This window comes from Nannobrachium achirus (assembly GCF_963921795.1).
Source record: "Nannobrachium achirus genome assembly, chromosome: 12".
In the NCBI taxonomy this organism is placed as follows: domain Eukaryota; kingdom Metazoa; phylum Chordata; class Actinopteri; order Myctophiformes; family Myctophidae; genus Nannobrachium; species Nannobrachium achirus.
The window spans coordinates 36,912,580-36,940,514 of record NC_137832.1 but is presented as its reverse complement, the minus strand read 5'-3'; the positions used below and the strand labels follow the sequence as shown (position 1 = coordinate 36,940,514).

At 40.7% G+C, this 27,935-nt stretch overlaps 1 protein-coding gene and 1 long non-coding RNA gene across 2 annotated transcripts in view; one reads left to right on the top strand and one right to left on the bottom strand.

Moving 5' to 3' along the window:
* Nucleotides 1–27,935, bottom strand: part of frmd3 (FERM domain containing 3) — a gene marked incomplete at its 3' end in the record, with an annotated part of 96,743 nt that overhangs the window by 40,670 nt on the left and 28,138 nt on the right. Inside the window, exon 4 of the mRNA XM_080738621.1 lies at nucleotides 6,532–6,610. Within this exon, the coding sequence (XP_080594747.1) occupies nucleotides 6,532–6,610 (79 nt within the window). The remainder of the gene's footprint in view (nucleotides 1–6,531; nucleotides 6,611–27,935) is intronic.
* LOC308296146 lies at nucleotides 11,509–18,338 on the top strand. The gene is made up of 6 exons (XR_013962603.1): nucleotides 11,509–11,714; nucleotides 13,087–13,319; nucleotides 14,612–14,773; nucleotides 15,055–15,209; nucleotides 16,251–16,457; nucleotides 17,153–18,338. It is a non-coding gene; the product is annotated as an uncharacterized lncRNA (long non-coding RNA).

Here is a 27,935-nt window from a genome sequence, read left to right as displayed (position 1 = left end):
GTCCTTGGCCTGACAACGTTGAAGACCCCTGCTGTATACTGTACTTTATGCATTGAATATGGCATCCTCGATATTCCCACTGTAAAATGACCCCTCCAGGTTACAGGACATTAGATAAATCCATAAAAACCCTGGTATCACACTACTATAACTAACGTGGTGACTGTCATCAATCAAAAGAGAAACATGGCAGAACTCACGTTATATCTTTCAAGTACTAATTTTTGCAACAGGCAACCGACGTGTTTCACGTCTCAGTGCCTTCAATCGTTTCGCTATCATCAATCACACAACAAGCTGGATCCGGTTGCTATGGTGATTTGTGAAACAAGGTATGCATTACTATGGAGACTATCTACGTTACCACAGCGACCAGTAGTTGCCATGGTAACTTGTCCCATGGAGGCAAAGTGTGCACATGCTAATGGGTCTCATGTTGCAAAGGAGACATGGAAACACAATGAAGCTGAAACTGGAGACATGTGTTGCCATGGATATCTATGAGAAAAGCACTCTTTGGGGGTTTTCCAGACGAAACCTGAGTAGCTTACACACCACTGGGGTCTGGAGACCACCAGGGGTCTAAATGGACACTTAAGCCCCTATCATAGTCCAAGGTGAAGAGCTATCCACCGCAAATTTTAAGTGGAAAGCTTTCCACCTCAAGTCAGAAAATAAGTGAAGGCCATCATAGTCAGTCACGGTGAAGTCCTAACACTGTGACTGACTGGTCTAGATCGACCAATCAGTGAACGGGGTGAAGAGCCTATCTGTCAGAAAGTAAAAACAGAGAGATGTGTCAGGACTTGCGGTAGAAAGCTCTTCACCGCGAGGAATGACGGAACGTTGTAGTTTTATGACTCAAAAAGACTACACTGCGGTGGATAGCTCTTCGCCGCAGTATCGACTCTGATAGGGGCTTTACAAGTCTGTAACTCTGAGAGTGTACAAATGGTACCGAATGAACCCTTGACAGGTCCATCTCAGAGTTAAATTAACACTGAGGATGTACTGTAGATTGGTGTTCTATCTAGAGACAATTTTATCCCATTCATTTCAAAAGTTGGAAAATCACTGGCTTTAGGAATAAAATACATTTTCAGAAATTGGGCACAGGGGTTTTAAACACATTCACAGAGAGCGACACAAAGACACAGACACACGCATTCAAGGATCACCGACGGACTCGATGATTAAACTTGGTGAAGACTAAGTTGTGGTAAAGCACTGCCAACAGAGCAGAGGGAAAGCATTAAAGATTGAATGAAGCGAAGCTGCTGTACTGAAATGACTTTATTAAGTGTCAGCCTGTGGGCTAACTGGGATTAGCCATCACAGTAAAATCCTCAGTGGTCATTTATCCTTTTGTAACTCTTGAGTGTACGAATCTAAACCCAAGGGTTCATACAGTTACATCTGTACAATCTCAGAGTTAAATGGACACTCAGGATTTTACTGTGACATCCTACAACAAACCAGGGTAATGCGGTGCATGTGCATAATTGAGCCTTGTGGCTCATCCCCTTTCACTTGGTAGTGTGTCTACTCATTTGAAGGTCATGAATTAAACACAATCAGCCTCATCCTTTTACGGTAGTTCAGAAGTTGAGTACCTGTGCGACAATGCTTCGACCAATAATTGTCCTTGACCTTAGGCTTATGACCACCAACTGGCACCTTTTCAGATAGAGAAAAAAGATCGAAACTGAAGTTTCATGGCTTTGTGTTAATGTGATGACAATAGAGCGAGTCCTTAGGGAGAGACAGAGGGACCTAATACAAACAACCTCATTACAATAGTTCAACAATCACTTTGCAAATCCTCACATCTTCTGTCCTGATTTCCTCTTTCCTTGATCACACTTATGACTTTCAGAGGTGTGTGGTCCAGTTTTGCATATATTTGGACTTTCTGAGAGCTATTGTTAGCCCTGCAAGTGGTGTGGCAGGTAGCGCTGTTGGTCATTCAGTCAGTTCATCCCTTTCATAGAAAATGACATCATCTAAAAACTACTGGCTGGATTACCATGGTGACATGCACATGTCCCAGAGCAGTGGTTCTCAACCTTTTCAGGTTCCTGGTGAATCATGATGACCACGAAACCTTTGATTCTGTGTTATTGCGACTGTAGGTCACAGTTTACTATGAAACCCAGCAGATCCTGCCCGTCAGTGAGTGAGTCAGTGAGTCAGTAACGCCTCAATGTCTATAGCTGACCTGTTGTGACATCACATTGTTGACTGTCACGCTCCATATATGACCAAGGCAGGCTGATGACATCAGGGATATATGGAGATCCCTGATGTCATCAATATTAAGGCCATATTTGGCAATGCTCATATGGCCAAGACAGAATTAATTTGCTGGTCAATACCTCTACATCTGACCTCACAGATTCCATATATGGATATAGCTGACCTGTTCTGACATCACAGTGATGACTCGACCAGCTCAGCAGAATGTGCAAGCACCAATGTGCGCAACCTCGTCCTTTACTGGTTATATCATATACTATATTTAAGAACTACCCATTTTGTGCGGCTTTCAATTATTATTTTTTTGACATAAAATCAAAAATGTGTTATGGTCATGAGCCCTGATGGCTTCCAGGTCAAGATTTGGGCTCCCACGAACTGGGAATGAACAATGGGAATGAGGGGTAAAAAAGTACTCAATTTCTAATAAAATGACAGAATCCAGGAATAAACTTGATAACTTCTAGCCTAATACCTGAACAAAACTAGGGCAACATGACACTCCCTACATGTCCAGGGTCTTCAATCGTGTCACACCAGAATTGGCAGGATGACATTTACTTGAACATTGTATGGAATAATCCACTTTGATAAGAATGAGAGGTCCTATGAGAGGATAGTTGCACTTAGGACTGTAACTATGCATTATTCTCAGGGACTATTCTATCGATTAGTTTTTCGACTTATCGAATAATCAAGATATTTAAAAGATTATAATAATAAATCAACAAATCGATTAACCACTAAAGTTTAATATTTTATTGTTGTTGTAATTCTCCAACACGAAGGCAGCTTTATGTTTATGCTAGTGTACAGTATCTTCTTGATATAATGCATCTGCATTTGTGTATGAGACTGTTAAGCGTACTGAGACGCTAATTAAGGCTAAAATCTAATGTTCTGGGATAATAAAAAAAACAACAGACAATGTTAATCTTTAGCCAGACTTGGACACAGAGATTATTTGTTATTGGAAAGGGTAAACAATCATGTTGTAGTACTTTAATACTTTGTCTTATACTGTATGTTGAAATTGTACTTCAACTTTTACCTAAATAAAACGGCACACACTGATCATACTGTAAAATAACCCATCAGGTGTCATCACATTTTGCTGTTGTAAGCAGCTATATAGACCTAAGTTTAATGGATTTTGAATGTCGCATTCCAACTCAGAAACATCCATTCTCAGGCTCAGCTTAGCGCCAAATAAACATCTCTGCTCCACTCTGCAGTCAATACAACCACTAGCCTAATGGTGCTCTCAGAGGAGGAGTTGATGGGCAATGCAGGGACGCAGGAAATGCATAAGAAGCCAACAACAAGACAGAATTGCAAGGAAGGAAACAGAAATAAAAGATCAGACTAGAAAGTTGGAAAGACCAAAGGTAGGGAGAGCTCAAGGAAGGGCAGAACACGCTATGGCCTAGAGCAGGGTTCCCCAATAGGTGGCCCGCGGGCCATTTGCGGCCCACGGGGGGCTACTGTCTGGCCCCCACCAACCCCAGTAATGATGGTGAGTAGCAACAACACTAGTATATCGTCGTTGTCGGGTGGAAACCTCTGTCTCCAAATGTGTACGTTCTTTCACAAATTAAAGCCCTGCTTCATCATACAAGGCCGTCGCACAAAAGTAGTGAAAACAGCCGATCTACAAGCACACAACGCCTCGCTGTGCGAGGCGTTGTGTGCTTGTAGATCGGCTGTTTTCACTAGTTTAAATCATTTTTAAAATGATAAATGCAAAACGAACGGTTTTGGACATACAATATTTTCACCCGACAAAGACGATATCTGAACTGTCGCTGCGAGTAGTGGGAACGCCACCGTCGCCCCCTGCAATGTTGTGGCCCTCGGCTTGGTACCCTAGACATAATTCGGCCCTTGGGGAAAACTAATTGGGGAACCCTGGCCTACAGTATGGAGTGGAAATGGAAGACTGGGGTAGAAGGAGATAAAGGGAGAATCATATTGGGGGAAAAGGGACCATTATAGAAGAGAGATGAGAATGGGAGGAGAAGAGGCTTATATCTGTAAAAGAGATAAGAGGTGAACAAAACGTGGAAAGGAAGAGAGGAGAGATTGGGTGCATGAGTGCAAAAAGGAAGCACCAGAAAGAGAGGAGGGAAAGATAAGATGTCATCAGATGAAAAGAGGGTGGGATGAAAGATGGCAGTGATCATGAGAGGGTGGGGAAAGGCAGGCAGGCAAGGCAAAGTAGAGAGAGAGAGAGAGGAGGGAGACGGACAGAAGGTAAGGAGGGAGGACACAACACAAGGGATGAAGTGAGGGGAGAGAGGGAGGAGAGGAAAGGAAAACATCTGATAGCTGAGGTGGAGTAAAGAACAGGGGAGAAAATGGAGGATGGAGGAGTTGAGAAAGAGTAGGAGGGTTTGATGAGCACTTTTAAAGACGTGAAAAACGTCCTCCCTTGATAAAACTAGAAGTAACAAGCCTATGTGTTATTTTAGACTCTGATTTGAAGCCGCTGTGCAGTTCTCATCTCATTCTTTCAACTCAGAAATATTGCCAAAATATTACCATTCCTCTTTTCTCAAGTAGGCTGGACTACTGCAATGCCCTTTTTACAGGCCAGTTATATTCTGAACGTTGCTACTGGACTGTGGGAAAAAAAACAAAAAAGAGAGCTCCTTGTGTTTTCCTTCTACTAGAGCTAGAGTCCTTCTACTTGTTTAAAAAGCTCTCAATGGGTTAGGGCCGCGACCTGGCGTTTGTCAACGAACCTAAGCACAACGGTGGGGGCCAGTGGTGGGTAAGGAGCTAGGGAGCGCTTCGCTGTGTTCACTTGGACCGTGAGGAGGTGCCGAATGTCGGGGGACGTAAGTAAGTAAGTCATTCACTATTCTGTCCATAACGGCTCATAACTCGGTAACGTCGCTGAGTTGGCTCATGCGACTGTCGCACGTGGCTCATGGACGCCTGAGACGGCGCGCCTCCGTCGTCATCACCGAAAACAAGCGCTCCTTTCCCTTGCAGCCCCCCGCGCCCCCACCATTGTGCTTAGATTCGTTGGCAAAACCGTCCGGCCTACATCACTAACTCCCTGTTGTTAGATGCTCCTTCACAAGTCCTTTAGATCTTGGCAGGCTTGCTAGATATGCAGAACCCTATCCAAAATAATTGGACATGCAGCTTTCTGCAGTGGTACTCCTAAATAATGGAACATTTTGCCTAAAGAGATTAGAGAGGGAGGCTCATCTTTTTAACTTAGCCCTTCTGTAGCACCATTTCTCACCATTTTAAGGCATTTTATGTCATTTTGTTTTCCATTTAACTTTCTTATCGATGGATTACCGTATGTGCTTTGCCTAAGATTTTTAGATGTTTTCTTTTTAAGTTTGTCATTGTTTTCTTCCCTTAAATCGGTTTCTTTTTTTCTTTTCTTTTTCTCTATAATGGAAAGCACTTAGAGCTGCATGTTTTTTTAATGAAAGCTGCTATACAAAGTTTCTTCTTCTTCTACGTCTTCTTCTTATTATTATTAGTGCATTAGAACGATGAAAACAGATCCTCTGATGCTTGGAGGAGAGAGAGACCAAGCTTCTAGACCAATCAGTGAACAGGTGAAGCGGTGATTGTCGGATAGTAAAAGCAGGGAAGACGTGTCTGGGTTTGGGGTGAAGCCGCTTCACCGCGGCTAATGACGTAATGTCGTAGTTTTCGGACTTTAGAAAACTACACGCGGTGATAGCTTATCACCCCACTTTGGAGTATGATTGAGCCTTTACTGTGTAGATGTACTGTATGTATATGACTGTCCACTATAGGAAAGCAGTTAAGCAAACTGAGGAAACAGGCCCATTAGTGCATAACACATGGCTCACAGAACAATCAGGCTTGATTCATACTTTGTTATGCGCTGCAAATAGCCTCTACGGCTCACAGCGCGTAGTCGATCTGCTATTTTGGGTGCACAGCACCAGAACGCAGCTAAGTATAAATCGGACTTCATTCTTTCAACGGTCTGGTCTCTCTTTCTCTGTCTACAATCTACAACATCATGATGAATGTAAAACAGCCTTTCCATTCCCTCACTCCTTTCTCGGCTGCGCGATCTCAGCTGATCTGTGTCAGACAGCACCGTATTTCATGGAAATTGTTATGGCCCTGTTGACTTCATTGACCCTTTGTTATCCCTCACTTTGTTGTTTTATACTGTACGTTTTACAGTATGCTATTATGCTTAATGTATCTATCACTTTACTACACACAGAATTGGTGAGCATAACATTACCAGCCAATCACAATGTTTACCTGGTGAGCTCTTCCTTGATCTTCATTGGCTCGTTAGGGTAGAACTTGACCCGGAAGCACATGGTGTAGGGCTGCTGGGCTGTGGAATGCATCGCAATACACACAAACACGCGCACACACACGCACGCACACACACACAAACACATAAACATTAGGCCTTATTTAGCAAGGAAAGAGTAGAAGGTAAAGCAGATAAAAAGAGTAGGAGCAATGCTTAATGTATTCTCCATCGTACAACAGTGTTGCCAAAAATAGAAATTCTTTAATCTCAATGCATCAACATGGAACACATTGTGAGCGACACCGTCCTATTGAGACTTAAGACGGAATAAAACTAGGGAGCGGTCATAGAGAGATGAAAAATCACACAAGTACAGTTCCTGAAGAAACAGTGTGGGTTCGAGTAGCACACTAGGTACTGTATGTTGGTGATGTATGATGAATGATGTATAAATATGTGCTCATCATTATAATGTCAGAAAAGGGACCTACGGATAGGGACATTCGTCATCAGTATTTTATATAGGCTAATGGAGAAACACAGTAAATATACTCATGGACATACACACAGAGTCACGTAATGGAGCTCAAAAGATACGTGAGTGCAGAGAAAAAAGATAGATGCATGGCAGAGGAGTGCAGAAGAGTGTTAGTTAGTGATATGAGTGGGTGACAACGGGAGATCAAAGTAAGATTCTGTCCCTCATTAATCATTTCATAATTATAGTAATCAGACATACAGTATACATACTGTATCACACAACCACAACGTGCATCTTTCTCTCACACACACACTCACTCGCGCACACACACACACACACACACACACACACACACACACACACACACACACACACACACACACACACACACACACACACACACACACACAAACACACACGCACTCACTCACACTTGCAGACAGTCAGTAAGCTCTGGGGCTTGGATCAAACGTTAGAGAGACTGAGTAGAGAGCTCTCACAGTTGACATGGCACAGACACACACGTTAAATTTGTTCGTTTATTTAGTTTCGAAATCTTGAGCCAATCATTTTTTATCCATTTTGTCTACGAATTTGTCGTAATGCCAATAAAGTCGTCCCGCTGCTAGCAATTTAAAATTTAAAAATGTAAAATTTAAATTTAAATTTTTAATTTTTGATTTTAAGATTTTTAATTTTTAAATTAGTTTCTCTTGCTAGTTCACTGATAGGCCAACTAAGGACAGACTACATCCCATAGCCTGGAGGGATGATTGGGCAGTTCTGGCAACAGAACAGCAGCTACTGTACTAAATGAAGTGAAAGCTGCCCTCCCGCTGCCAAAAGAACTAGAGCTGCTTACTTCCGCAGGCTTGAAGAGGATATTTTGGAAAAGGGTCTGGGCACAGAAAGACGCATGCATGAACACACACAAACACCTACACACATGTACACACACACCCCAACATGAGAATAAATCCAGCCACAGGGTGAAATGACTGTCACTAAAACTGCCTCTGCCTCTCTCTCTCTCTCTCTCTCTCTCTCTCTCTCTCTCTCTCTCTCTCTCTCTCTCTCCCTCTCCCTGTCTCATTCTCCCTATGCTTTCAGTCTGTCAACTCCCCTCATCTCCATTTGTCTCTTTCATCTCCTCAATTTCCTCTTTTGTCCTCCTTAATCTGACTTCTCTCTTTAGCCTCGCTATCTATCACTGACTCCTCTCCTCTCTCTCTCTCTCTCTCTCTCTCTCTCTCTCTCTCTCTGTCTGTATGTCTGTCTGTCTCTCCATCTTCATTTGTACTCTCCTGAAGCAAAAAACGCCACTGATAGTCCTATTATTAATTGATGTTGCAAGTTATAATTGATGTTGCTCTGTGCAGAGCAGGACAGAAAGAGAGAGAGAGAGAGAGAGAGAGAGAGAGAGAGAGAGAGAGAGAGAGAGAGAAATAATGGGAGGGGTAAAATATGTATAGGAAGAGTGAGAGTGCACAGAAAGTCCTCAGCGTCAATTAAGCTGAGAGTGCAAAAATGAATGCTAATGGACTTGTTGCTAATTATAGTTGTGCTTTCACGGTTTGGGTTCATTTTCCACAGTCTCGGAGCTAAACTGGGGCTTTCACTGAGTATGGTACGATTAATACTGTTGGGCATTATAGGAGGAATTATACAGTGCATGACATTTTGCATTATGGCCTTTACTCCTTCAAAGCAATAGCCAGTGATGGCTCATTCATATGAGGGGCCCTTTAGGCCAAAAATAGTGAGACACTTTTACACACACTAATGAGACAGTCTTATACGTACTACTGAAATGCTTTTACATTCAATATTGAGACACTTTGACACACGCTGTTGAGACACGCTTACATATACTAATGAAATGTTATACGCTCGATAATGAAACACTCTTACGCTCACTACTGAAACACTCGTACATACATACATACTTAGTAAATCTATGCGCGTTCGTATATGAAACCGTATACATACTCAACTGAACACTTACGCATGCATATGACAAACACATACACATACCTATATACTTCTGTGCCATATACACATACGTACAAAATTATTTACACATATATATCTGAAACACTCACACATCCACCCATGAAAAGGCTGCATATATATTACTGAACACTCGTACGTGTACAACTGAATTTATTGTATTTCACATATATTCATGCAAGTAGTTTCACTAGTATGTATAAATGAATTCAATGATGTATAAACGTATCATTTCAGTGCTATGCATACGTGATTTCAGTATAATGTATGAAAGAGTTCCACATGTAATCGTACGAGTCATTTCAGTACTATATATATACGTTATTTCGATATTATATATATACATTATTTTGATAGCAATATATAATTTCATTACTATATGCAAATAAATCACATGTATTCATACAAGTAATTTCAGTTATATATATACAAGTCATTTCAATAGTATATATACATGATTTTAATAGCATGTATATATATAATTTCATTACTATATGCAAATAAATCACATGTAATCAAAAAAGTCATTTTAGTACTATATATATAAGTTATTTCGATAATATATATACATTATTTTAATAGCATGTATATATCATTTCACTAGTATGTATGAAACCTCGCCTCACCAGGCTTTCCCTGAGGATTTCAGTAGCACATACAAATCATTTTCACTGTCAACGGAAGGTGACCAAAGTCATGTGACCGAAGTCACGTGACTTCGTTTTCTTCCTGGCTTCAGACTGCAGACCACAGCTCCATCAGATGTAAACAACATTTGCTACAGACATGGAGGTAGGTGAGGGCAAATCTTCTATTGTTATTATTATAGAATGATAGAATCTATTTAATAAACTAACGTTTGTAAAGTGTTTTTTGTCAGTTGTGTCTTAAGGGTTTTGGTTTTGATTTGATGTAAAGAGAGTTTACTGTTAGCTAGCGAAATAGCATTTTAGCTAAGTCTTGTTGCTGAGTTGGCTTTAGCCTGCAGTTTTTACAAGCCATGGCTCTATCTGCTTACCCTAATCTGTTCAGAGAGATGACAGTGCAACGTTTTTGCTCATCTATATCAGGCAATCAGGGCAATGAGAACAATGCTAATGACAGCGATTTTTTTCATTGTATTTATCATGGAAGGTGTGAATCTGTGAACAATATCAACAGACCTGACACAATCTAAATGCAAATACTCAAAGCATAAGTTGACGGTCGTTCACACTTAATGCTTGGCGTGAAGAACGGGCCGTTATTCTTTGAAGATATAATGAAAATACATGTGTGGTCACGGTGTTGCACCACGATTGGTTGCCTATAGAATTCCAGCCCGCCACGGCTGCCATGACATAACTGCACTCAGTTTGGCTCTGAGGTCACAGAATCGGATGGGTCACCAATTGCTGTGTAACGGCAATACGTGAAATGTCTGGATTTGCTAGGAGGAACGAGTACATACGTGGAGATGACATGTACACGTCTCGGTTTTAATGCGTGTTCATGTAGGACGGTGGTTCTCAACCTGTGGGTCGGGACCCCCAGGGGCGTCCCCAAGTTATTTTGTGGGGTCCCCAGATGATTAATTTAATGTGCAACATTGTTTTCTCGCTCAACTGTAAACAAACCAACATGGGGTTCAAGTGTATAGAGTGCACATTTCTTAAGTGACAATTTAAGGACTATTTACAACCAATAAAATGACAAACATTGTCCAATTTGTCAAATATTAGTGTCAGAAATTGTGAAAATAGCCGATCTACATTGTAGATGTAATGCCTCAACTCTTAGTGCTCATCAGGGTGGGGGGTCCCCAGTTAAAATATGACAATTTAGGGGGTCGTGGCCTGAAAAGATTGAGAACCAGTGATGTAGGACAGGCAGCGACCCCCAAAATAATCATTTTGTTTTTGCTTCCTTAAAGAATATTATACCTTAATGCAGACTCCAATGCTATTTCCACTATAGTACCTTATTTTATTGGTCATTGTCAGTAATTTTTCTTTTATTTGAGTAATTTGTAGTAGTATTTATTGTAACACCTGGGGCAAACGCTCCACATGTCCCAGACGCTTCCATAGAGCCATTGTTTGGCTCCCAAACTATGTAATGCACTCCTGACTCCTCATTGAAATAGCTCTGCAGACTCACTCCCAATCTTCCACCATAATCTGAAGACTCGCCTCTTCAGACTCCACTTTAGCCACTTGCCCTAGCCTTTACGACTTATCCAAAGGCTAAATGTAATTTAAATGTCATGTTTTATAGAAAGGTGGTCATTCATCCTTTAGTGTATCGTTTCAATGTACAATTTCTTTATTTATTATCTGCTGTTTGTTCATTAGATACTTTCGATTCTTATTTCTATGCATTTGATTTATTACCTTGTGTTGTCCAATGCTTACTGTAAATCGCTCTGGATTCTAAATGTCTGCTAAATGCCTACATTTTAACATATGAGCACTGACCCCTACAGCCTTGGACCGATGAACACTATCTCCAGCAGGCGCCCCCCAGCCTGACATTATCAACACCATGGCATCGACCAGCACAGCGCCCCCCAGCCGTGAAGTGAACACCATGGCATCGACCAACACAGCGCCCCCCCAGCCATGAAGTGAACACCATGGCATCAACCAACACAGCGCCCCCCCAGCCTTTGCCTTTGTGTGGCTTTAGTCACCAGCATGGAAGACCAGTATAGTAAGTATTATAGAATGTTGCCTTTTTGCCACTGTTCCAACACACATTACTTAGACGTTGCATTCATCCGACTCTCATTATTATTAACCTTCACTGCACGTGTAGCCACGCAGTCTGAGTAATGAGATGTTTTGACTGACAACTCAGAAATTGAGCTTGTCATATCATCAGGTGTGTTGCCAGGACATCGACAGGACAGGACATAAAGACAGGATAGAGTCACATAGACAGGATAACCTTTAAAATCAACCCATAGATTAACCAATACGACAGGTAAGGGATAAAGACGAGGCGCAGCCGAGGGGGGTTATCAGGCTGAAGGGATGTTATAGTGTACATGGAGTACCACCAAGGAGGCAGTCTTTATCCTGCTTATTACCCGCAATACCCGGCTACTGAATAAAATTAATAATTTGACTCAAAACTAAAAACAAAACAAAGTACCGGTATTTCCTTGTTTACAGACAGCTGAAAGTATTCCACAAGTGTTGCGCTGGACGTAGCAGCCAGTGGTGTAAAGTACATTTACTTAAATATTGTACTTAAGTATAATCTTTAGGTATTTGTTCTTTATTTGAGCATTTTCTTTATTTACTTTACTCCACTATACAGATCTCAGATCCAAATATGGTACTTTTACTCAATTTATTTGCAAACTTTAGTTATTAGTTACTTTGTAGATTTACAAGCTCACAATGCGAAGCATTCTGAGCTTGCAGATCTGCTATTTTCAAAACTGGGACATCTGCATAATGAGTACTTTTAATTCTTTTTACTTTTTTGATACTTTTACTCAAGTACATTTAGAATTCCGCCTTATTCCGGACATTTACTTGTAACTGAGTATTTCTTCATTGCAGTATTGAAACTTTTACTTGAGTAAAACATTTTTACTTTTTCACCACTGATAGCAGCTATTGTATGCCTGTCTGTTTTTTATGTGGGGGGTGGGGCAGAAGTACACTGCTCTGTTCTTCAGTACCGTGATTGGTCTTGATCAAGGAATTGACGCTCGACTGCATGGGGTTTTCAAGGAAAAGCCCATGCCCTTGTCGAGTCGGGCTTTGCGATCCTGGCTCGACAAAGTCTCTTTCTCAGCCTGGCTTGGCGTTAGTGGAACAGAATAAACCAGGCTATACAGAGGAGGCTTTGTCAAGTCTGGATTTGGCTTAAATCCTGGCTTATTTAATTCAGCTTTCGTGAAACAGGCCCCAGGAGGATGTAGTACAGTTATTGTTAAAGATAAGGATGCTCTCGTCTTTCAATTTTCAACCATAAAGACACTCCTATATTAAAAGTTTGCTAATATCTGCCTAATACTAAGCTGGTGACCAAAGGACAATAGTAAGTCTATTTGCTTTATTTCCATCAGGAAAGTCAACCCCGCTGACTCTGTGGACATGGACTGTGATGCTAAGAAGAAGACGATGCTGAAGGATTTGGACAGGTCCTTCCTGGGTGCAGTAGGTGCTGTGATTCCCCAGTCAGAGTATGAGTGGGATGGGGATCCCAGAAGAGGGTTGGGTGACCACCGCATCCCCAAAATGATGCTCACTTTCCCCAATGGCAGCTGCATCTCTGTGGATACGATCGCACCAAACAAAGGTAGCCAACCTTATAAGTCTGAGTTAAATGAACACTTTGATGCGAGGAAGTCATTTAAGGAATTGGAGCTTACCCATGGCTGTACTTTTTAGTTCCTCTGGATGTGAGTGTGCACATACTGGTAGATACAAGTAGAAGTACATTGGTAATTTGAATAAACGCAATCCCTGTTCAACTTATTGATGTTCTAAACCAGGACAGACACTCAAAATTGTTACAGTAATATTAGAGCAATAGAGCATGGTCACACACACATACAGTATGCCTTAGATAAGAAGAGTCGGCTTCCTTAAACACCAGAATATAAACACCAGAATACCGGCGTTTCCGGTAAAGACAACAAAGCACATTACATTCACCCATTCATACACCGATGGCGGAGGAAAACCCTGCAAGGCACCAACATGCTCATCGGGAGCAATTAGGGGTTCAGCGTCTTGCTCAAAGACACTTGGACACCAACTCTTGGGGATCCCGAGATTGGTTCCCATCTGGCTGCTCTACCGGCCACTCTACCCCTGAGCCACTGCCACCTGATGTGCCTCATGCCTCGACATGCGTCTTTCAAAAAGTCTCATATACAAAAAGTCCATTAAAACTCACTCCTAGTATCTCACTCAGCAATACAGGGTTGCTATAAGAGTCTTTTTTATTTATGTGGAGTTTGGAAGAGTACACATTTATGTTACTTTTCTATACAGTAAATGATTTAGTCTACAGTTACATGGACATACCGGTAGGCATCAACAGATGCATGTTGCCCCTATTTTATTTTTTTATTTTGCTTTTGTTTTTTGTGTCTTTAAAGGAGTAGTTCACCACTTTTCAACCTGTCTTCATATCAGACAGGTTGAATTAGTTCTCACTAATGTTGATGATAAAATATCACAATTTTTTTCTACTCAGTCCAAGTCTCCTGGGAGAGCTGTGGGAAGTTCAGAATCCATCGTCTTGTGACATCATCATTTTGAAAAAAAAATATATACATTTTTATTAGCGCGATAACAATGGCTTCCACTTTAAAATTGCAACTTTTCAGGAATAGAAAGCCTGCAGTTTCTATAAGCTGGATTGGCAATCGATGATGTCACAAGACTATGGGTTTCTGACCTGCCCACAGCCCTCCTCTGAAAAAAAAAGAAAAGAAAAAAGCTATTTTTGAGTGAGGACCAATTATATGAACATAGGTTGAAAAGTGGTGGAGTGCCCCTTTAAGTATTGTATATAGTATAAACTATACGACTGTATAAGTCTGATGTATGTATTGAACCCTTTTTAATCTTCATTTTCAGGTGTGATCAGGAAGAATTGCACATAATGTGTACCCCTGGCAGAGCTACAAGTGCTTTGGACTGAACTACAGGATGCGGGTGAGAGTCTTGACGCAGACACAGAGACCAGACGCCTGTCTCCTGTAGCTGTACTGGGAGATGGCTATGTGGATCTGATTAATGGTGAAAATAGTTGGTTCAAGGTCCAACCACACACATTCATATCTACACGGGCACATAATCACTTTTGCATCACAATGGAAACACGCCTATGGCAGTACTGTATTTTTTATCTATTTTGGTGTATTTAATTGTTGCTCTGTCTTCTTTTAAAGATGTCAGCTCACACACACACACACTTTTCTTTAGCAATGGCAAGTTTGTCTGGCTATAGCTATTTATAGACAGTGTTCCTGACAAACCTCCAAAGAAGTAACAAAACTCTCATCACTGTTGGTTCACAGGCCCTCAGGACCATGGCTGGTGTGCAGGCTACACCTGTCAGAAGAGGCTGTCTCTGTTCCACTGCATTGTGGCCACCGGACGCTCCTACGATGTCTTCAGCAGCGTCACACCTCAGAAACTACGCCTCATGATGATCAATGCCAAACCCTTTGAGGTACAGTACGTAGTATGTACCAGCGTCAAAGGAAAAGCCTGGACCTTCAAAGAGAATTATTTTTTCATGTTTTGAATGTGGTCTGGTCATAATGAAATTTAACAACCTTTCACCCAGCTGGGCTTTATCAAGTGTGCAGACATGTCCTTTAAGCCGGCATCATAGTCGCCTGGGCGGTGGAAGGCTTTACACCGCGTGTAGTCTTTTCGAGTCTTTTTCAGTCATGAAACTACACCGTTACATCATTCCTCGCGGTGGAGAGCTTTCCACCTCGAGTCCCAACACATCTCTATGTTTTTACTATCAGACAGACAGGCTCTACACCCCGTTCACTGATTGGTCAATCTAGACTAGTCAGTCATGGTGAATAGGTCTCCACCGTGGCGTACTATGATGTCCTGCACTTATTTTCTGACTTGAGGTGGAAAGCTTTCCACCTCAAATTTGCGGTGGATAGCTCTCCACCGTACACTCTGATACGGGCTTTAGTATTCACTTGATTGATTTTGGATCCAGCACGGTGTAAAAAGCCGTGGGGAGGTGCTTATCATTGTGCTCTTGAGTAGGGATGGAGCTCTTAAATTTTGATTGATAATTAGCACCTTATTGATCCTGCTTATTGAGCCAGGCTTTTATCGAGCCCACTATTGAGCGTTTTCTAATATTTTGTGGAAAGATACGAGACCACAATTTCAGAACATAACTGGTATATATTTTTTAATTGGCCAGTTGTTGCAACTGTGAGTTTAACCATTTATGAAGATGACAATTGAAGTAACAAATATCATTAAAACGATCATTCATTAATGTGCAATATGTGTTAAATGGCTTTAAATTATGAATAGTACTGTAATAATTTCTTGATCGCCTCCTGTCTTGATTGTTTAAACATGACGTAATGGGCCGCTATGCTCAATAACAAGCTTGATAAGCCCAAAACGTATTTATACCGGGTACTCAATAAATCTGTTATCGAGTTACCCTTGTTTAGGGCTCCATCCCTACTCTTGAGTCATCTTTGCTCTTACGTTTGTCTTATAGGTTCAGAGAAGGGTTGAAAACTTGGAGTCCTGGAAAATATGCAGCAAAACCCTGATTCATTCAGACCAGCGATGTGCTTCAGTCCGAAACCCCTCACCGCTAACGAAGTCGATGCGTTTTTCCGTTACTCAGAGATGGGGAGCAACAAGAGAACGGGAGGGGAAAGAACAGTTCCTAGGTGGAGGGACCATTTACAAGATGTTGAAGGTGTGTGTGCCATACCATGTTTTTTTTTTTTCTTTTTTTTTTCTGGAATTGTATTGGGGCATTCCACTGAAGACAAGTAGTCGAACTCTAGGCGCAGGATTTGTTGGTAAATATTTAACGTTACGTAGACGTCACGTGATAACTTGCATCCACAACACCACTCCACATTAAGTGGAACATTGGGGAAGAGGAGCGCTTCTTTTTCTTACCTCAATGTAGAGTTTGTGAACCGTTGCACAATTAACTGGAACGTGTCTGAATATATTTCTTTTTAAAACAAGGCCATGGAGCAGTTATGACAGATTTCTTATGTAAGCCATGGACGTACCTTGACAGATTTATGATTTCTGACCACTAGGTGGCACTGTTGACTTATCCAAAAGCATTTGCTTTGAGTCTAGGCTCGTGTGTGTGTGTGTGTGTGTGTGTGTGTGTGTGTGTGTGTGTGTGTGTGTGTGTGTGTGTGTGTGTGTGTGTGTGTGTGTGTGTGTGTGTGTGTGTGTGTGTGTGTGTGTGTGTGTGTGCTCTCATCCACTCCAATTGTAAACCTTCTTTAAAACAGCTTTTGGAGTACGTTTTGCGGCTCAAAAACGCGATTTATTCGGGGGAATAATAATAAGAATAATCTTTACGATTACAATAGGGTCCTCACACACTGTGTGTGCTCGGGCCCTAATTATTTTAATTATTTTCAGGTCAGGATACAAGACCTGAAAGCAGCCTGGCATCAACCAACACCATGGCAGCCAGCCTAGGAATGCGCCCCCCAGCCATTGACCCTGGAACACCATGGCCAGAAGCCGATACAGCTGGACAAGCACTTCTGTCGGCAGCCAAAGAAAGTTTCGTCTGGGACCTCAAAGATCTTTATAATATATAATATATTTGAATTTGACCATTTAGTGGTAAATGTTTAACATAGACACCACGGTGATGACATGCGGTTGCAGAGGTTTGGGCGTTATTTAAAGCTGTCTTAAGTGAGCGGTAGTTCTTAAACAAAGATGAAACTGCAACTTCTCTATATTTTTATCAGTCTGCAAGCCTTGCTAGTAATGGTGATCGCGATGATGTTATTGCTTTTTTTTTTAAATAGGGTGCTGAACTGCATTCAACGCCTACAGCAAAACCCAGGAGAACAGAGATATACTAGTAAGACACCTCAGGGTGCCTTTAGGGCGAGGTCGCGCCAATTCTTGGCCATCTGGCCAGTGATGTATATGGGACCAGTTACTCCTATATGGAGACCCCTGGATGATAGTCAACAATGTTATGTCAAAACATGCCCATATATGGTCATTACCAAATATGGGCATTCCCAGATATGTCCTTAATATTTACACAAATATTAACAGCATAACACAATATCCTTAATGTCCTTAATATTGATAATATAGGAATCTCCATATATGGGAATAAAATGTATGTTAATTAGTAAAGCCAAGCAGGGCCTTGGTGAGTTAAGCCCTGGGTTTGGCGCTTGGGGATCTCCATATATGGTCATAAGGGGTCCTTTATTAACCCATTTAGAACGGGTACACATTATTGTGTATCATTATTTTATGCTTTAACTATTGAAAAACAAGCAGATAGCTCACACCGCGCTGCGAGCTTGTAGATCTGCCATTTTTGATAAAAAACGTGAAAATTAGAATTTCTATAAGTGTCTTTGGAATCCTAAGGTTTTTTGAAAAACGTATGTTTCTATGTCAGCGATCTGGCTAGCCATCGTCAAAGAAAAGGTCCTTTTCACTTAACTGGAGCTCAGTTAGTCTGTTCTTGAGAGACTACTATGTCAGTGGTGCTCAAACCTTTTCATGTGAAGGACCCAAAAATAGAGCCGCGCTGTGAGCTTGTATTTAGCTGTGAGGCTGTGAGTGTGTTTACTTAGGGACTGTTCGTTTAATACTTAAGGTTGGTATGGTCCATAGCGGGGGGGGGATATCAAATATTTATCTGAGCAATAGGGGGGACCATGACTTTTTTATTTTGGCTGGAGGGGGGGTCATGCAACTTTAATTTGTTGAATTTTGTATTAAAAAAATGTTTTCTTTTGTTATTTTTCATACGTGTTTACTCCCCTATCTTTATCAAGTTCCCCCTGATGGTGACTTGACTTGGTATATTCCGCTTCTGTAGTCCTCACAAGAAGCGCATTCATTGAGCGCAGCCGGCGTAGTGCACCACCGGGGGAAAAACAAAATCTCGCCTTCGGTCCTAACTATAATTTTAGCTGGGGACCCCCTTATATTCCCTCAAAGACCCTGCCCTGGGGATCCCCGGATCCCACTTTGAGAACCAATGGTACAGACAATATATGTTATGTATTGTCCTACGTTGTTTTACCCTCGTCAATCGTCAATGTAAGAACACAGTAGCTCTGGTCCATAGCGTAGTGCACTGAAGTAGTGCGTAGTGCTATGTCACCTATGAGCCCTTGCGCCGTTGGAAAGGCTGCCCACCCTCTCGTCTGTAGTAAAAATACAAAGTACAGTTTCGCTTCTCACCAAAACGAAGACATCTTCATAGAGTAAAAAGCCTACTCTCCGTAGTGGGGACAATCTGTGTCTAAATCTCATCTATAAAAATTAACTTTTCGCCATAAAAGAAAATATTTCACCTGAAGGCAAAATCTGGTCAATGGACTTTTCTATTGACAATATCTGTAGAGGGCGGTGTGGAGTAGCTAAAACTTCCAGTGAAATATTTCTTTTTCTGCACCAAATGTGTATTTTAGACGTGAGGTGGGGGGCTACGAGTGTTGCCACTAAGGAAAGTAGGCTTTCAACATCTTAGAACCGTCTTTGTTTTGGTGAGTAGTGAAAGTATATATTTTATTTTTACTAGGGTGACCATATTCTGAAAATCCAAAAAGAGGACACCCTACCCGGCATATATATATATATATATATATATATATATATATATATATATATATATATATATATATAATTTTTCCCCCAATTTTTTTTTCTATTACTAGTTTACCGCTCAATTATGCCCTATACCACTAATAGCCTATTATGTATTCAATTTTGAGGGGGTTCCAATTGGACCCTTTACAAATCTAGAGATCCACTGATAAAGTATGCCTTTTGGCTCCTGTATGAACGTTCAGCTTTGTAACTAAATAAAAGAGAGGTAGCCCATTATTCAAACCGCCGTATCTTCTGCTTTACAAGGTTGTAGAAAAGATTCTGTCAATTTAGTTAGCAGAAGAGCTCTCACCTCGCACAGACTGTCTTGTAAGCTACTTTGCAGTGTTATGGGCTTGAAGCAGAACTTTTATAATTGTAAATGCCTAAATGGACACAGAAGACTACCAGCTTTGCTGACAGAACGCTCTGCTTCTCAATGTTGGTCACTCGCACTTTTTGTGCATTTCATCAGTGATTGAAAGCCGCGGTCGTCGCGAGCACCTTCGCCTCGCCGATACGCATCCGTAGAGCCGTCTCCCGTCATTTTTAGACCAGGATTGAGGGAATTGCAGGCAAGATTCCTTCACCAATGTAAACACAGTTGCTGAGGGAGTGAGCATTAATAGCGTTTGCAGTTCGTTTGGCTCTGCGCTGCGCGATCTGCTGCAGAGTTCTGCTCTGCTCTGCCTCTGATCTGAAAGCGATACAGGCTGAGGGAGGGAGGGATCGCAGGCAGAGAGTAGTATGAATAATACACGTTCCGGGGTTAGCGCCTCTCACAGTGTGTTTCCAAAAGAACCATTGAACGTGCATTGTAAATGTCCGTGCTTAAACTGTGATATGCGCGAAACCCCGGACATTTGAAGGAATTTATAAAACCCCCCCGGACCGGCCGGACAGCCCCCTAAAAGAGGACATGTCCGGGCAAAAGAGGACGTATGGTCACCCTATTTTTACTACAGACGAGAGGCTGAGCAGCCTGGGCTGCCGCGGCTCAAGTGCTCACCAGTGACATAGCGTAGCGTTAGCTACGGGACCAGAGCTAAAAAGAACAGGAAAACCCACAGGCTCCAAAAAGCCAAACTTGTCTGGTGTCCTTATCCTTGGGGAAACGGTGGAAGAGGTTTTTCTTTTATCCAGTAAGGCGTGGATATTCTGGATAATATATCTCCCTTGTGTTAGCAGCAACGTCAGATAGAGCAGCTGCACTAGACTATTCCATGTTGGTTTGGTTTGCAACGTTGTTTGCATGCAACCACTTGTTATGGGGGCGTGTGCTGCAGCACAGCACAACAAGCACACGCCGTGATAGGGCGCAGTGATCTTACTCGACACAAGAAATAGTACCATGTGACAGAGTGGTCACTGGTCAAAGTTGAACGAAACTCTCTCTATAGTAGAAATATGTCAACAATGATAATGATGGCAGTTTTGTGGATTAGTTTATTATAGTAGGGTCTCAAACCAAGGTTCTGTGACCATCCTCTGGCAAGGATGTTTTGATGATTGATTTGACCTCTATGGACCCTTTATAAAAGATTTAGCTCCCAGGTCCCTCGCAAAAATCCCAGGCTTTTGTGCTAGAAGCCGCTAGAGTTGGTGTCCCATTAACTTTACATTACAGGGAAAAAAAGCAAAAAATGTATCTGCTTTAAGTAACATATGAGGGGTCAAATTAGGGGGTTTTCATGATTCTAAATCCATTGCAAACATTTGTTTTGCATAAAAAACATTCATCGGGCTAAAACGGCCCCCACAGAAGTGTGAAAAGTGATGACTCATCACTTTTCATCACTAAACCATAGTCTTGTGGGCCGTTTTTTAGCCCAAGGAATGTTTTTTGTGCAAAACAGATGCTTCTAATGGATTCAGAATCATGAGACACCCCTAGTTTGACCCCTCATATGTTACTTAAAACAGATATTTTTTTTGCTTTTTTTCCCTGTAATGTAAAGTTAATGGGACACCAACTCTAGCGGCTTCTAGCAAAAAAGCCTGGGATTTTTGCGAGGGACCTGGGAGCTAAATCTTTTATAAAGGGTCCATAGAGGTCAAATCAATCATCAAAACATCCTTGCCAGAGGATGGTCACAGAACCTTGGTTTGAGACCCTACTATTATAACATTTAGGGCCAGCCAACTCAATGGAACTACTTTTATTCAGCACAAAAATGACTAAGTCTGACCACGGGAATCATAACCAATTCATGCCCTTCCAACAACTACATTACTGGCAAGTATTTCATACAGCTTTGGTTAAAACATAGGCGAACTATCACTTTATGTTAAACGAGAATAGCAGGTGGCTCTGAAACTAGCCACTGCTTTGGGAGTTTCTGTACCCAGAGAAGGCACAAAATGGACCCTCCAGCTCGGGGCTGGGTGATGGGTCCATTTGGTTACACTGATTTGGAGGCTAGTGTCGGCTGGGAAGGAGGTAGGAGAAACAGCATATTTAAACTATGATTTAGATTTATTATCATGGAAAATAGTTCACATTTGCTCAATCTTTCTTTTGTTTGGGGTGTTGTTGTAACCCCAAGAGGCCACCTATGGAACCAAATGGACCCTTTCTGTATGAGTTGAGTACAAAGGGACCCAAATTTAAGACCAAAGGCTTTCTTTGGGTCGTTTTTAGTTGACCTTGTATCAATGAACTGTACTGTTCTGTACCCTCAATTAATCAATCAATTGTCAAATAGGGTGCTATATTAATAGGTCAGCATTCATGTTATTGCCTGCTACTGTTGGTGTGAATTTAAAACATAAGCCTATTGTTTATTGGGAGGGAGGGGGGGCCATGCATTTTCCTGAAGTCACGCAGGGGGGGTCACACATTTTTTTTGAAGCGTTTGGGGGGGGCCAAGGAAAAAAAATTAAATGCTATAACTTGTCAACCAGCCCCCCCTAGTGGATAATTAACGTACATTCCCTTAGAGTCGAATTGACTCGGCTAGAGCACCCTGGTTAAATAAAACATGCTTCACTTCTGACTCCCAATATCATACTTGAACATGAATGAAAAACCACGCCTGAACATGTATTTTAAAAAATATTTTCGGCGAGTTGGGTCTCGCGGTGTTGCACCACGATTGGTTGCCTATAGAATTCCAGCCCTGCCACGGCTGCCATGACATAACTGCACTCAGTTCGGCTCTGAGGTGGGTCACAGAATCGGATGGGTCACCTAGGAACAAGTACATACATGGAGATGTACACGTCTCGGTTTTAATGCGTGTTCATGTAGGACGGTGGTTCTCAACCTGTGGGGGGGTCCCCAAATTATTTTGTGGGGTCCCCAGATGATTAACTTAATGTGCAACATTGTTTTTTCACTCAGCTGTAAACAAACCAACATGAGGTTCAAGTGTATAGAGTGTATTATGCACATTTCTAAAGTGACAATTTAAGGACTATTTAGAACCTATAAAATGACAAACATTGTCCAATTTGTCAAATATTAGTGGCAGAAATTGTGAAAACAGCCGATCTACATTGTAGATCGGCTATTTTCACAATAGAACCGTGTTATAGAAAATGTAATGCCTCAACTCTTAGTGCTCATCAGGGTGGGGGGTCCCCAGTTAAAATATGACAATTTAGGGGGTCGTGGCCTGAAAAGGTTGAGAACCAGTGATGTAGGACAGACAGCGACCCCCAAAATAATAATTTTGTTTTTGCTTCCTTAAAGAATATTATACCTTAATGCAGACTCCAATGCTATTTCCACTATAGTACCTTATTTTATTGGTCATTGTCAGTAATTTTTCAATGGTTAAAGCATTCAATAATTCTAGGCCTAAATGGGTTAATTAATATATATCCATATACATACAGTATATGGACTTCAAGGGATATTCCACTTTCAACAGGTACTGCAGTGGTAACAGTGGAAGGGCCTCTCTTCCCATACACACCCATTGTAACTTCAAACTCTATTTTAACCATGATAGATTCATTAAAAACACATTATTTTTTTCTGGTGACTCATTTTACCTTCCTAATACGTGAGCAGGCTGTGTTTTTTCAATAACCTTTTTCATTTATTTGTAATAATTATTTGGGAAAATGGAAAAAATTAAATACAAACAAATAATTATTAAAAATAAATGAAAAAAGTTATTGAATAAACCCGGCCTGCTCACATATTAGGAGGGTAGTATGAGTCACCAGAAAAAAATTATGGGTGTTTTTAATGAATCCATCATAGTTAAAATGAAGTTTGAAGTTACAATGGGTGTGTGTGGGGAGAGGCCCTGGAGGGCCTGGTAACATTTACATCAAATATCTAAATATTCAATCAAGCTAATTAAAAACTGTTCCGGGTGTTCATAAAAGCCTGATTAGATGATAAGATTACCAAAACAAATTTTTGAAAGTGAAATACCCCTTTAATATTGACGGAAGGTAGGGTGTAAATCAGAGTAAAGCAGGCTTTTGGTCGTCGGACTGTCTAGATATGATCTAATTTGTACACTGTCAGAGTTAATGGGAGACCTTGAAATTTGAAAGTTTGAGAAACACTGATCTAGGATGTGAAATGAACACTTGGCCATTATATGAATGTATTTTAGCTGTACATGCATGGATTATCTACAAGCTCACAACCAGTCAGTGCATTGTGATCTTTGTAGATCTTTACGTATTTTCGTATTTTAATTAAAATATTAATAACCTCCTGTTTCTGTGCATCCTGTTCCTTAAACCAGAAATTAATTTGCAAACCCAGCAAATATTACTCTTTTAGAGCATTTAAAACAGTTGTCAAGTGTAATTGTTTACTGTCTGGACACTGTTGTCAAGTGTAATTGTTGTCTCAGTAGTCTGGACTTGAACCATTGGTAATAGACTGGCAACAGATACAATGGAATGATGTTAGACAGTCAGACCTATACAAGTGTGGCATGTAAACAATACCAGTACAGTACTGGAACAGAATGGTATAAGTGTTACATTCAATGCAATTCTAAAATGTAGACGTACTGTAGTTTTGCTTTCAATGTTTTATTTTAGTTAAAGTATTGGCATCCAAATATACTTTTTTTGTAAAGTATTTATTGACAGTGCACAAAGTACATCTATCCATTTCTTAGATGTCCAAAAATCTACCAAGTGTGGACAACTCCAAAGCAAATGAATCAAATCACCTTCATTTACCTTACACCTCTGACACAGGGTAGAAAATGTGGAGTGACACGGTGGAGTGGTGTCCTGTGATAGATTAAATTGCATTTGTCTATGCTTTGTGGAGACCAGGACTATTTCTAAGACGTTTCCTCAGCTTCCTATTTGCTTTTAAGGGCCAGCTTATAAACCAAAGGATTCCTATTTATTTGGGAGAGATTATTCCCCTGGTGGAGGAGATCCAGTAGTTTCCTCTGATCCAGTGCCTGATTTGGAGAACAGATTATGATTTGCCAATCCAAATATACTTTTAAAGTACAAAAAGTAAAACTGCTCTACTGAATCCCCTGTGTTTTCTTAACCTGTTCTGCTGGCATCGGGACGTTTTGAGAGGAAGGGTCGTACAGTAGTTTACCAGGGATAGTCTTCTATCAAAAATGTATTGTCTGCCATCACAGCAATATCCTCTGTCAGCAGGCTTAAACAGTTCTTTATCACTGGCAGATACGAAGGTGACTGCTCCATGCCGTGCCACCCCGATCAGACCCTTCAGGGTGGTATGAGATTTGCAGAGGCAGACTTTCTGGCTGTTGGCATCTTACCTCTGCACAGTCAACAATTACCTACCAATCAAGAAATCAAGAAAAACTTTTTTCACACATCAAAGTCCTACAGCAACATTGAGTGATAAACATCTCATCCAGCAGAGGAAGGGCACTGTACAAACATATTAGATAATCATTATGTCAAGCATTCATTTTACACACAATCTGTGACTACAGGGATGATCAGAAACGGTTTGACAAAAAAAAAATGAAGAAAAAATAATGACTTTAATCTGTGAGTCTGAGCCTTAAAATACAGGCAGCTAGATGTGTCATTTAATGCAGTGGTTTTCACACCTTTACATGTCAAGGACCCCCAAATTGACACTTATTAACCTGTGGACCCCATTTGAAAAGATATGCCAGGGACCCCCATATAAGAGAATATGTTTTACTGCTCCAGCAGTGGTTCCTAACTATTTTAATTTCAAGGACCCCCAGTTTGACATGCCCATTGCCCAGTGTGCACGGGCCTTTTAGGTTACAGACCCCATTTAATGGTATTTCTATCTCTGGGACTGCAATTTATATTGTAAAATGTTAATTTAATTGAGTGTACAAATGAGCCTTTTAGGGTCCATTTGGTTCCATTTTACACTCTGAGTTACAGACCCATAATAAGGGTCCATTTGGTTCCTAACTATCATTTAGCTGGGGACCCCCTGGAACTCCCTCAAGGACCCCTGGGGATCCCCGGACCCCACTTTGAGAACCAATGATTTAATGCACCATATAGCTATGATTAATGCCATGTTTGTTGTAAGCTTGTAGATCGGCTATTTTCTGCAAAGAGGTTTCGTGGAGAGGGGAAAAGGAGCCAAGTATTGTCTATTGGGCTTTTTAGGTGGTTAAATGTATGAAACAAACAACTATTTACACAACACGGATGATAGTAAATGGAGCAATCTATGAAAAGGTTTAATCTGCAACAATTTTATGCAATGTGCTTGATCTCAGCTAAGGCCTGAGACATGGCCTGAACACGTTGAAGACTCCTGCAGTAGAAAGTAAGCATCGATGGGTGGATTCAAAACCCGGCTATGGTCATCTTCTCTGGAACCAAGGCGCTGATCATGTCTCTGAGTCTGAAAGATAAAAAAAATAAATTGGATGTAAAACAAATGACCCCCTTACAGAAATAACACTGACAGTGGTTCTCAAAGTGGATTTCAGGGACCCCCAGGGGTCCCACTGGTTCCCATCATAATGATTGATATTAAAAACAAATGGACACAAGTTTGTAACTCGACAGTGTACAAGTGGAACCAAATGGACCCTTACCGGTTCATTTGGTTCCAAAGTTTGACCTGTATGGGTCAATTTAGACCCCCCTAAAGGAACCCACAGACCGAGTCCCACTTTGACAACCCCTTCTTTTTATGGCTACATGATTATATTTAATTAATATGGGATAATTCATGTATTTTCATTATATCTTCAAAGAATAACGGCCCGTTCTTCACGCCAAGCATTAAGTGTGAACGACCGTCAACTTATGCTTTGAGTATTTGCATTTAGATTGTGTCAGGTCTGTTGATATTGTTCACAGATTCACACCTTCCATGATAAATACAATGAAAAAAATCGCTGTCATTAGCATTGTTCTCATTGCCCTGATTGCCTGATATAGATGAGCAAAAACGTTGCACTGTCATCTCTCTGAACAGATTAGGGTAAGCAGATAGAGCCATGGCTTGTAAAAACTGCAGGCTAAAGCCAACTCAGCAACAAGACTTAGCTAAAATGCTAATTTCGCTAGCTAACAGTAAACTCTCTTTACATCAAATCAAAACCAAAACCCTTAAGACACAACTGACAAAAAACACTTTACAAACGTTAGTTTATTAAATAGATTCTATCATTCTATAATAATAACAATAGAAGATTTGCCCTCACCTACCTCCATGTCTGTAGCAAATGTTGTTTACATCTGATGGAGCTGTGGTCTGCAGTCTGAAGCCAGGAAGAAAACGAAGTCACGTGACTTCGGTCACATGACTTTGGTCACCTTCCGTTGACAGTGAAAATGATTTGTATGTGCTACTGAAATCCTCAGGGAAAGCCTGGTGAGGCGAGGTTTCATACATACTAGTGAAATGATATATACATGCTATTAAAATAATGTATATATATTATCGAAATAACTTATATATATAGTACTAAAATGACTTTTTTGATTACATGTGATTTATTTGCATATAGTAATGAAATTATATATATACATGCTATTAAAATCATGTATATATACTATTGAAATGACTTGTATATATATAACTGAAATTACTTGTATGAATACATGTGATTTATTTGCATATAGTAATGAAATTATATATTGCTATCAAAATAATGTATATATATAATATCGAAATAACGTATATATATAGTACTGAAATGACTCGTACGATTACATGTGGAACTCTTTCATACATTATACTGAAATCACGTATGCATAGCACTGAAATGATACGTTTATACATCATTGAATTCATTTATACATACTAGTGAAACTACTTGCATGAATATATGTGAAATACAATAAATTCAGTTGTACACGTACGAGTGTTCAGTAATATATATGCAGCCTTTTCATGGGTGGATGTGTGAGTGTTTCAGATATATATGTGTAAATAATTTTGTACGTATGTGTATATGGCACAGAAGTATATAGGTATGTGTATGTGTTTGTCATATGCATGCGTAAGTGTTCAGTTGAGTATGTATACGGTTTCATATACGAACGCGCATAGATTTACTAAGTATGTATGTATGTACGAGTGTTTCAGTAGTGAGCGTAAGAGTGTTTCATTATCGAGCGTATAACATTTCATTAG